Genomic DNA, 12,283 nt, shown 5'->3' on the forward strand with positions numbered 1-12,283 from the left:
ATATGTCATAAATCTTGTTGTTTTTGCCACTGACCTGAAGAACAATCCAATGGTCTTCGTATTAATGTTATAAAATTTCCCATTGCATTCTTATTAATACATGCGTCTACTTTTATTCTGACCGGTTTTAGAAAGTTTTAGACTGACCAGAATGAAACAAATATGAATGTATGCATTTGAGCCATGGTGATGTCTAGCTCCACTGTCCTATATAATAAAAGCAAAACGCCTATAAATAAAAGAGTAGATAAATGTGTAAACTATGTTAAATATCAATGGCATTAAACATATTTAATAAATTTTTTAAAGTAATACCATGAAATTCATGGGATAGTTTTGACGGCCCTAATATGAAAGTATGACTAATAAATAAATAAAGCCACTTGCTACACACGGCCCCATAATGTTCAAGCAGTCCTGAGATGTGTTCTTTTTTAAAAGGGCTGAAAAAAAAAATTCTCGGTTAATCGCAATCTTCATTTTAATGACCCCGATTAATTTTCAGATACGCGCCTAAACAGTAAAAAATCAGTGAAAATGTCTTTGTTGGTGAGGTAGTAAAGTAAACACTGTCATTTATGTCTAAAATTAATTTAAACTGATGGACAAAAAGCAGATTTGTATCAAAATATTAGATTTGAGGTGTAAATGCAGCCTAATTATTGTATACAAGTTATTGTCTTGTATGTCGCTAAAGGGATAGTTCACTCAAAAATAAAGATAAAAATCTCTCATCATTTATCCACATGCCATCCCAGATGTGTATGACTTTCTTTCTTCTGCTGAACACAAACGAAGATTTTTAGAAAAATATCTCAGCTCTCTAGGTCCATACAATGCAAGTGAACAGTGACCGGAACTTTGAAGCTCAAAAAAGAATATAAAGGCAGCATAAAATTAATCCATAAGACTCCAGTGGTTAAATCCATGTCTTCAGAAGTGATATGACAAGTGTGGGTGAGAAACAGATCAATATTTAAATCCTTTTTTAATATAAATCTCCACTTTCACTTTCACATTCTTCTTCTTTTGTTTTTGGCAATTCTTTGTACATGTGAGAATTCATAGTAAAAAAGGACTTAAACATTGATTTGTTTCACATCCACACCTATCATATTGCTTTTGAAAATATAGATTTAACCACTGGAGTCTTACGGATTACTTTTATGCTGCATTTATGTGACTTTTGGACCTTCAAAGTTCTGGCTACCATTCACTTGCATTGTATGGACCTACAGAGCTGAAATATTCTTCTAAAAATCTCAGATTGTGTTCAGCAGAAGAATCTGGGATGGCATGAGGTTAAGTAACTGATGAGAGAATTTTCATTTTTTGGATGAACTGTCCCTTTAATATTAATCAAACAACAATAAAAAGAAAATGAGAAAAACACTCACTGCTTTTGGCACTTTAGTAGCTTTAAAAAGTATTAATGTATTATAACAGTTTGTAATGTTTACTTGAATACTTCTGTTTTAAATTTCAAGCGCTGTGTTCTCAATTTGTATCTTTTATTGTTTTTATTTGATCATGTGCTTGCACTTTGTTTCTTTGTTCTTTATTACTGACTGTTTAATTGTCTTGAATAATTACTTGAGTGCTTGAAGCAATGTTTACTGATTAGTATTTTGTTGTGGCATAGAAATTGGTATTGATCGTCGAATTGCTTTCATCTGTAAGCAAAATGCACATTATAACTAAAATATATCCAAATTAATCCAAATCTATTCAAATTTAAACAAAATTGGAATTAAATCGAGAGCTTCTAAGAATCTGTACAGCCTAACCTTAGATCCTGAATACCACATGGGACACAGTCCTTTATTTCCAGGTCTTGTTGATGTGTTATTGTTGATATATGTCCCGTCTCTTAGCAGGGGCTGATTCACAGTGTTCTGGAAAGTGTCACTCCAATCATGAATCTCTCAAACGAACCTTGTGCCCACTGACCCGTGACCTGTCATTGCGTTCATTCTTACACCATCTCAGTCCCTCAAAGTGCTAAAACCCTCCGCAGTGCATGTGTATGTGTGTGTGGAGGTGAGATATCAAAGTGTGTTTTGGTGTTGCAGTGTCTTTGGGGAGGAAGTGCATATGTGTGTATGTGTGTATGAAATATTTGATGATGTCTGTGAAGATAAGAAGACTGCAACATGCACTGTGGCTGTGTTTGTGAGATATCAAAGTGTGAGTGGCTGTGCATTTGATAAGGCTTATGGGTTTCTGTCAGGCCATATCCGATTTCTTTAATATCTGTGTGTCTGTATGTGTGCATCTGTGCCAGAAACATACTATACGCACATACATATGCAGATTTGTGATCTTGTACTTTAGACCTAATGAAATTGCTTATTTTTTTCCCTGTGTATATAGATTATATTTGGTATTGATAGTTACGTATATACAGTACACTGATGAGCCAAAATATTATGACCACTCGCAGGTGAAGCGAATAACTGATCATCTCCGAACAAGGCCAAATGTCAAGGTCTGGGTAGATTAAGTGAACAATCAGTTCTCGTAGACAACGTGTTGAATGCAGGAGAAATGAGCAGGAGTAAAGACCTGAGCGACTTTGACTTTGACAGTGGTCCGAGGAGGGACAAACCACAAAATGGCGGCAGGGTGTCGGGTGCCTAAGGCTCATCGAGGCATGAAGGCAACGAAGGCTATCCCATCTGGTTCAAACCAACAGAAGGTCTACTGTGGCACAAGTCACAAAAACATTTGATGATGGTTACTGGAGGAATATCACAACACACAGTGCATCGCACCCTGCTGCGTATGGGGCTGCACAGTCACAGACCAGTCAGAGTGCCCATGATGACCCCTGTCCACCATCGAAAGTGCCTACAATGGGCATGTGAGCATTGGAACTGGACTTTGGAGCAGTGGAAGAAGGTTGCGTGGTCCGATGAGTCCCATTTTCTTTTACATCACGTGGACGGCCGTGTATGTGTGTGCAGTTTACCTGGGGAAGTGATGGCACCAGGATGCACTCCAGTGGAGGGAGTGGGATGCTCTGGGCAATGTTCTGCTGGGAAACCCTGGGTCATGTGGATGTCAATTTGACACATGCCACAAATTGCAGACATAGTTGCAGACCAGGTACACACCTTCATGGCAATGGTATTCCCTAATGGCAGTGGCCTCTTTCAGCAGGACAATGCACCCTGTCACCAGGGGCAGACTGGGAAGAAAATTCGGCCTGGGATTTTACATAGAAACTGACCCAAAAGTTGTTCAGCGGGGGGTTGCTGTCCTTTTCTGCATATCGCTGCCCCCTTCCGCATATCGTGGTGCCGTTTTGTGGCGCATTCTGCATAACGCAGCGGCCCCATTTCGTGGCCGGCCCACCGGGAGAAGTCCCGGTTCTCCCAATGGCCAGTCCGCCACTGCTTGTCACACTGCACACATTGTTTGGGAATGGTTTGAGGAACATGATGAAGAGTTCAAGGTGTTGCCCTGGCTTCCAAATTCCCCAGATTTTAATCCAACTGAGCATCTGTTGGATGTGCTGGACCAACAATTCCGATCTACAGTGGCTCCATCTCACAACTTACAGAACTTTAAGGATCTGCTGCTAATGTCTTGGTGACAGATACTACAGAGATCTTGTAGAGTCCATGCATTGGCAGGTCATTTAGAGTTTATCAGCTCATTTAGGGCAATATAAATCACCATCCTGAATTACTCAGATACGACAAAGTAACTTTCCTGTGTAAAACACCTGCTGCTACCTCTCCCTTTCTCTCCCTCTGTTCCATGAACAATACTTCCTTGCTCTTTCAAAAGCGTTATGGGCTGCAAAAAAAAATTTGAATTTCAATCGAATGCTTATACCATGCAACATATGTACAGTGTTTCCCCTGATAAAAAAAGACTCATGTTTCACAGATGCCAACAAACGGTTTTGCTGCACTTGTTTGTGATTTCCGGCAAGCTTTTGAATGCAAGTTCGTCTAAACTTTCCCAAGTTTACAGAAAAGATTAGAATGCCCATGTTTGTTGGAATTGCTTGGTTAAGTTACGGCGCGTCGTTTGGGTGTTCATTATCTGCCACGCAGGTCTGAAACTAGGAAATGAGGTGCTATTGTTTGCAACAACAAAGATTGATTGAAGACTTTTTCATTTCTTAAAAACTTCCTGAAATCAAAAGTTTTGTGATGTTTGTTCGTGTCTGGTAGCTTTGAGGCCGGCTATATTCTAGTGTACACCAAAAGCTGACAAAATAAACTTTTAGCTGTTATGCATTTTAAAGTCTTTCTAACATACCACTTTTGCAATTTCTGCAGTATTAAGCATGTACTGTATTTCCAGATGGAAGAATGAACCAGAAGTAATATCGGTTGTGATTAAAAAAACATTTAAACACCATTTTTACACAAAATTGGATTCAAAATGCAAAATAACATTATTTATTTCCAAGATGATAACTGGGTGCCACTCGTTATATGTTGGGTTCTGTAGACTCCATAAAACAAGATCAAAATGATCAATTTTTATGCCTCCAAGAGCTTTCCACCAAACTTGGCATAGACCTTCAGACTAGCCACATTTAAGTCCAGACTGAAAACACATCTGTTCAGCTTTGCATTTACTAACTGAGCACTGTGCTGCACTTAATGATTGCACTGTATCATTTTATTTTAAGTATTTTTTACCTTGCTTTTTATTTATTTTAATACATTTAAAAAAAAAAAAAAAGGTTATGTCTATTTTAAGGATGTTTGGATATTTTTACTGGAAAACAAGACAAAAATACTGAGTAAGAATAAGATTTTTTGCAGTGCATGCCAACACAGGAAAGAAAATTGTGTTTGTCAAATCATTTCAGGGGATCTTTAAGTTTTTGTTAAGGGTATAAACCCAACATTGCTACAACAAACGGGCCACCAAATCGTCCATGGGACTATTGCTACACCCTACGGAGTGTCTTACGGAGTATTTAAAATTTCACAGCTGCAGGGATGCATAGCCAGTAATGAGTGATATTAATTTAATAAAAAACAATGATAGTTTAATGCCGATAGTACAAAGATTGACTGTCATAGGCCCTCTGAGAAAATCTTGCATCATCAAATGAGTACTGTATCATGCTGTGTATCATAATTATAAAGAATAATGATGATGACGATGGTGACTATTATCACTGTGCCAGAGATAATGATAATCTATGTAATATCATCTTTTGAGGGCTTTGGCCTGTCTTTAGAGTGCCACGGGTTTTATCTCACATCCCTATGGATTCATCTCTTCAAAAAACATGTGATTAATATTTCATTTAAAGTTCAAAGCTTTCTGCATCAGTACGCAGCAAAATCACTGCTGAAAATACTGCTTGAAGACATACAATACATCTTCCACGCTTTCTCTCTTTCTTATTCTCCCTACCTCCTACTGTTATATCCTTCTCTCCTTCATAAACACTCAAGTTCTTTTCCAAAACCTAGTGAGCTGCCTGTGGAGGGAGAATTTTAAGGCATCATACATGGCAAAGAAATAAGATAAAATGTCTAAACATCCTTAAAACAAGATATATTTACTTCAGAAGCAAACTGACATAACTGAATGCACTAACTGAAAAGCCACATGTGCCACTTATTCTAAATAATAGTGTATTTTTAGACCCTCGAAAATCGAAATTTTTACATTTATTATTTTCAACATTATTTGTACTTCAGACCTTTGTTTTGCTGGACAAGAAAATAATAGCTTCTTACCATGTGACCCACATTTGGTTTTCGACTGTTGAAAACTTAAAGATGGACAGAGCCACATTGAGAGCCCCATGTCTCTATTATTACACCATGTAGGGCCTTAGATATGAAGATTCAAAAAGGGAAGTTTGCTCTGAACCAGAATCCAAAAGGATATTAAGAGACATGTAACACTTCTGGAGTTATAGGCACTCCAACTTTGGAAAAACAACACAAAAAAGTTTTTTTATATATATATTTGGACTTATTCTACTATAATATAAAGCAACAATGGGTGCTGAAGTCACCAGTAAAGAAAAATGACAAGAAACAAAATTTTGAGCCGGGACCTCTGGCTGAGTTGACACATAATGACCCAATAGAATTTAGTGAGGTTTATGCTTAAAACAAGACAAAACTATTTGCCAATGGGGTACGAAAACTAAAATTAATTTAAAGGGAAAACAAGTTAAATTTTTCGTACCCTATTTTCATGTTTTAAGGATAAACCTCAATAAATTCTGTTAGATTTCTCTGAAAACAAGACTTAAACTGTTTTTATTTTGCTTCTCAAATACTGAAAAAAATAAGACAATACTGAGTAAAAAAGAAAAACTATTTTTTTGCAGTGTAGGCAGCAAGGCAGCTCCTACTGTCATTCTCTCTTTTGTTCTGTCTATCTCTCCCCTAATCTTTCCTGATTATTCCCTTCTCCTCCTCCTGAATAATGAACAGTGTTAATATAGTGTGCGCAGAAGCCATATTGTATTCCCTCAGTGTTTCTCTGATCATCTTCTCTTGGCTGCACTCAGCTTTAATGAATGTTAGAAGTTATTAGCTGGCACAAACTGCCACTGGTGAATCACACTGTCTCTGCCTTTGTTGTGTGTGATTCATTTTCTGCTCTGGAGCAAATTTGGCTTCCAAGAAGCAAGGAATTATCATCGTCCCTCTTTATATTTCTATCCCACTTGCTTTTTGGATCATTGTCATTTCTCTCTCTTTGATATTCTTGTACTCCCCTCTTGAAAAAAAATCATTTTTGGAATTTTTGCAATTGATGATTATAGATTCCTTCTTAGTCGTTTATTTGGCCTTTTGCCATTTCATTGAATTGTGCTTACTATTAGGCCATCTGATATAATTCTGTCTGTCACTCTGTCTACTCTATCTGTCTGTTTGTCTGTCTGTCTGTGTGTCTATCTATCTATCTATCTGTCTGTCTGTCACTCTTTTCTATCTGTCTGTCTGTGTGTCTATCTATCTATCTGTCTCTCTGTCTGTCACTGTCTACTCTATCTGTCTGTCTGTGTGTCTGTCTGTCTGTGTGTCTGTCTGTCTGTCTGTCTGTCTGTGTGTCTATCTATCTGTCTGTCTGTCTGTCTGTCTGTCACTTTTCTATCTGTCTGTCTGTCTGTCTGTCTGTCACTTTTCTATCTGTCTGTCTGTCTGTCTGTCTGTCTGTGTGTCTATCTATCTGTCTGTCTGTGTGTCTATCTATCTGTCTGTCTGTCACTCTTTTCTATCTGTCTGTCTGTCTGTGTATCCGTCTGTCTGTCTGTCTGTCTGTCTGTCTGTGTGTCTATCTATCTATCTGTCTGTCTGTCTGTCTGTCACTTTTCTATCTGTCTGTCTTGTCTGTCTGTGTATCTGTCTGTATGTCTGTCTGTCTGTCTGTCTGTCTGTGTGTCTATCTATCTGTCTGTCTGTGTGTCTATCTATCTGTCTGTCTGTCACTCTTTTCTATCTGTCTGTCTGTCTGTCTGTTTGTCTGTCTGTGCATCTGTCTGTCTGTCTGTCTGTCACTCTTTCTTTTCTATTTGTCTGTCTGTGTGTCTATCTATCTAGCTATCTATCTGTGATATGTAAAACTAAATCTAAATATGTAAATATAAAAAATAATGTTCCTATTGTTGAAAAAGAAACACTTTTCTTTCTTTCATGGAATGCAGTAAATGTGTCTGTTATTTATTGTCTCTAATTAGGTTTAAACAGGTTTTCTCTCTTTACACTTTTATTTTTGGGCTACAGTATATAGCTGCACCCAAAGAAAGAAAAGCCAACTGTCCTGTGTAAAACTGAAGAAAAGCTTTCTGTGAAGGGAGAACGAGCCAAGGCTCTTTTTCCAAAGCCTTTCTTATGTCTAGTTAAGAGTATAGCTCTAATCAATTTGAAAAGCAATTAATACGGATGATTTATGTAATGGGATTAATGAACATGATTATGATGTTCTAATTTTATGATATGGCCTATTTTTGCTTGATAATTTACCAAACTCTCAGTGGCGAATTCACTAAACAGTTGCAGCACTTTTGCGTGCGGTATTTCAGCGCAAAAAACCTGTGCCATGTCCACACTAATCCATTTTCTTTTGAAAACTCAGTTTTCAGTTTCTTAACGTCATCATCCCAGTAGCGTGATTAACGTTGTGCTGTTATAAACAGAATTTCATTAAAAAGAGTAGATTGTGTACATTTTCGAGCAATTATGGCACCTTAATTCATCAAACAATGATCACATGATTGAGAAAAACAATATTACTGAGCATATATACAGACAGAATTTGCCTTAGTATTTTGGTGAATCAGCTGCTAAAACGCAATTCACAGTTCCCCCTCCTTCTTCCTTTTTCCTGCAGGCATGTGGTCATTCTCTGTGTCTGAACTGGCCATTCCCGGCATGGAGATTGGTCGTCTCACATCAACAGATGCAGATCTCGGAGAAAACGCTCGGATGGTCTTTACGATTGTAGACGGAGAGGCAGGGGACACGTTCAACATAACCGGACTGAACCAAGAGGCTGTGATTTTGTTAAACAAGGTGGGAGTTGGAATATGGTTGTGGGTGATTTGCAACTTAAATATCTAATGCTGTTTTCTTCTGTGTTCCATTCCATAATCAAAACCAAAATGTCTTTATTTTACTTGCTAAGGCAAGCATCACTATTGCTATTGATTATACTTTTGAACATCCCTAAACCTAATTCATGAACTTCGGCACAGACCTCTTTGCCTGGCAGACACCCCAGCAACTGCATAGTATTGTGCTAAAAACACTCAGAATACCCTAGTAACCGCATAGCAACACAATAAAAACCACCCAGCACACCTTAGCAACAGCATAGCAACATGTTAAAAACTGCCCAGAACACACTACCAACCACATAGCAACAAGCTAAAAAACACTAAAAACACCCTAGCAAACACATAGCAATTTGCTAAAAACCACCCAGAACACTCTAGCAACAGCATAGCAATGTGCAAACAAAACCACCCAGGACACCCTACCAACCACATAGCAACATGCTTAAAAACCACCCATAACATCATAGCAACCACATATAGCAACGTGAATAAATACCCAGGACACCCTGGTAACTACATAGCAATGTGCTAAAAACCACAAAAAACACCCTGACAACTGCTAAAAACCACCCAAAACACCCTGACAACTGCATAGCAACATGCTAAAAACCATCCAGAACACCCTAGCAACAGGATAGCAACAAGCTAAAAAACACCCAGAATACACTATCAACCACATAGCAACATGCTAAAAACACTAAGATCACCCTAGCAATCACATAGAAATTTGCAAAAAACCACCTAGAACACCCTAGCGCCCATACACCAACATGCTAAAAACCACCACAACAACCTAGCAACCACTTAGCAACATGCTAAAACCACCTAACACCCTAGCAACCGCATAGCAACACGCTAAAAACCACCAAGAACACCCTAGCAATCGCATAGTAACACAATAAAGAACACCCAGAACACCATAGTAACTTCATAGCAACATGTTAAAAACCACCCAGAACACCCTAGCAATAGCATAGCAATGTGCTTAAAACCACCCAAAACACCCTGACAACTGCATAGCAACATGCTAAAAACCACCCAGAACACCCTGACCAGCACATAACAACATGCTAAAAAAAACACCTAGAACACCCTATCAATAGCGTAGCAATGTGCTAAAAACCACCTAAAACACCCTGACAACTACATAGCAACTTGCTGAAAACCACCCGAACCACCCTGACAACTGCACAGCAATGTGCTAAATACTCCTAGAACACCCTACAACATGCTAAAAACCACAAAGAACACCCTAGCAACCGCATAGTAACATGCTATAATCCTCCCAAAACACCCTGATAACTGCATAAGCAACATACTTAAAACCACCCAAAACAACCTAGCAACAGCATAGCAACAAACAATGCCCAGAACATCCTACCAACCACATAGCAACACACTTAAAAACCATCCAGAACACAATAGCAACTGCTTAGAAACGTGCTAAAAATTGGCCAGAACACCCTAACAACTGCATAGCAAGTGGTAAAAACACTAAACACTCCAAACACCCTAGCAACCACATAGCCCTAACCCTAACACCCTAGCATCATGGTGACTACTTTTGAACAGGCAAGCACCACCTACATTTTTCTTAGAAAATTTTAAAACTAGTTTAAATTGAGAGAGGGTAGAAAAAAGGTGAGTGATTACAAGGAAAGAAAGAAGTTATAACAGAATGAATGTAAAATGACTCTTAGTTCACATGTAAATGAAGGTAATTCCACACAGCAAACCTCTGCCAGCAAACTCGCGTATTCGTGCCGGCGGAAAGAAAATGTAACCTGCACTACCCCCCGAGAGACCCCACAGTGCACACAGGAGGTGATCATTCAAATGCAAACTTTGCAGGGATTCAAAATGTGTCTTCACATAAAAGGATGGTAAGTCACACGGAACTAATTGAAAAGACACAAGTTTCCGCCTTTTAGCAGAATCAAAATAAGCAAACTGGAAAATGAATGGTAAGCTATTTTCTGCCCTGATAAATGCTTATAAAGACAGATGTGCATGTGTGCGTGTGTGTGTGTGTGCATCTGCGTGAGCTCTGCCGAGCTCAATACTTCAACGACAGGAATGTGTGCTAGTTAAAGACAAGGCAAGAACTAACAAAAAAAGGAGATACAGATAAAATGGAAAACAGGAAAATGAAGGTAGCAAAAAACAAGCTAAATGAGTCAGACGCAGAGAGTGGAGGGAAAGAGGGAATATAGAGAGCAAATTAGATGGAGAAGAAGAGTGCAGGGAGACTAATGCTGCTGAGTTACAGCGAGAGGAGGCGAGCAGAAGAGATGTTGATTAACATGTGGTTCTAACTCAAGTGACAGGGCTTTTCATCTGTGTGTTAGCAGTGCTCAACACTTCTAATGCCCTGCTGTAAGACCCACAGCTACACTACAGCTACACCGCGGTGCACCGTGACACTATAAGGGCATTGTAACAATTCTTTATGTGTACCTTCATATGTAACTCACAGACTACTATAAATCTACCTGACATTGTTTTGGTATAGAAAACATTTATACACTGATGAGCCAAAACATTATGACCACCTGCCTAATATGCTGTTGGTCCTCTGCGTCCTGTAAGTTGCGAGGTGGAGCTGCCATGGATCGGACTTGTTGGTCCAGCATATACCACAGATGTTCAGTTGGATTGAGATCTGGGGAATTTTGATGCCAGGGCAACACCTTAAACTCTTCATCGTGTTCCTCAAACTATTCCCGAACAATGTGTGCAGTTTGGCAGGGCGCATTATCCTGTTGAAAGAGGCCACATCAGGGAATACCATTGCCATGAAGGGGTGTACCTGGTATGCAATGATGTTTAGGTAGGTGGCACATGTCAAATTGATGTCCACATGAATGGCCGGACCAGGGTTTCCCAGCAGAATATTGCCCAGAGCATCACAGTCCCTCCACTGGCTTGTTGTCTTCCCACAGTGGATCCTAGTGCCATCACTTCCCAGGGTAAACTATGCACATGTACACGGCTGTCCTCACGGTGTAAAAGAAAACGGGACTCATCGGACTAGGTGACCTTATTCCACTGCTCCAAGGTCCAGTTTCGATGCTAGCATGCCCATTGTAGACGCTTTGTCCCCACAGTGGACAGTGGTCATAATGAGCACTCTGACCGGTCTGCGGCTACGCAGCCCCATACGCAGGAGGGTGCAATGCACTGTGTGTTGTGACACATTTTCCTCATTTTATTTTGGTGAGTGTGTGTATACTGCGCCAAACACGTGTTTGAATGCCGTGCTGCAACAGCTGGCTGATCAAATCACAGACACGGAACAACAATACCCGGACTCAGTTATTATTATTCTTGGGGATTTTAACAAAGCAAACCTCACACGTGAACTGCCCAAATACAAACAGCATATTACATGCCCAACCAGAGACAGAAATATACTGAATCATTGCTACACAACAATAAAGGATGCATATCGCTCTGTTCCTAGAGCAGTTTTGGGACTATCTGATCACTGTCTGGTTCATCTTCTTCCAACCTACAGACAGAAATTAAAATCTGCTAAGCCTTTATTAAGGACTGTTAAGAGATGGACCAACGAAGCAGAGCTGGAACTACAAGCCTGCTTTGACTGCACTGATTGGAGTGTTTTTGAGGCTGCAGACACCAATCTGGATGAGCTCACAGATACTGTTACATCATATATCAGTTTTTGTGAGGATATGTGCATTCCTACTAGGACTTATT

The 12,283-nt window shown here is 39.3% G+C and overlaps 1 protein-coding gene across 1 annotated transcript in view; it reads left to right on the forward strand.

Moving 5' to 3' along the window:
- Nucleotides 1-12,283, forward strand: part of LOC127420197 (cadherin-11-like) — an 84,810-nt gene that overhangs the window by 41,571 nt on the left and 30,956 nt on the right. Inside the window, exon 5 of the mRNA XM_051662249.1 lies at nucleotides 8,338-8,519. Within this exon, the coding sequence (XP_051518209.1) occupies nucleotides 8,338-8,519 (182 nt within the window). The remainder of the gene's footprint in view (nucleotides 1-8,337; nucleotides 8,520-12,283) is intronic.

This window comes from Myxocyprinus asiaticus, chromosome 29, assembly GCF_019703515.2.
Source record: "Myxocyprinus asiaticus isolate MX2 ecotype Aquarium Trade chromosome 29, UBuf_Myxa_2, whole genome shotgun sequence".
NCBI classification, from domain to species: domain Eukaryota; kingdom Metazoa; phylum Chordata; class Actinopteri; order Cypriniformes; family Catostomidae; genus Myxocyprinus; species Myxocyprinus asiaticus.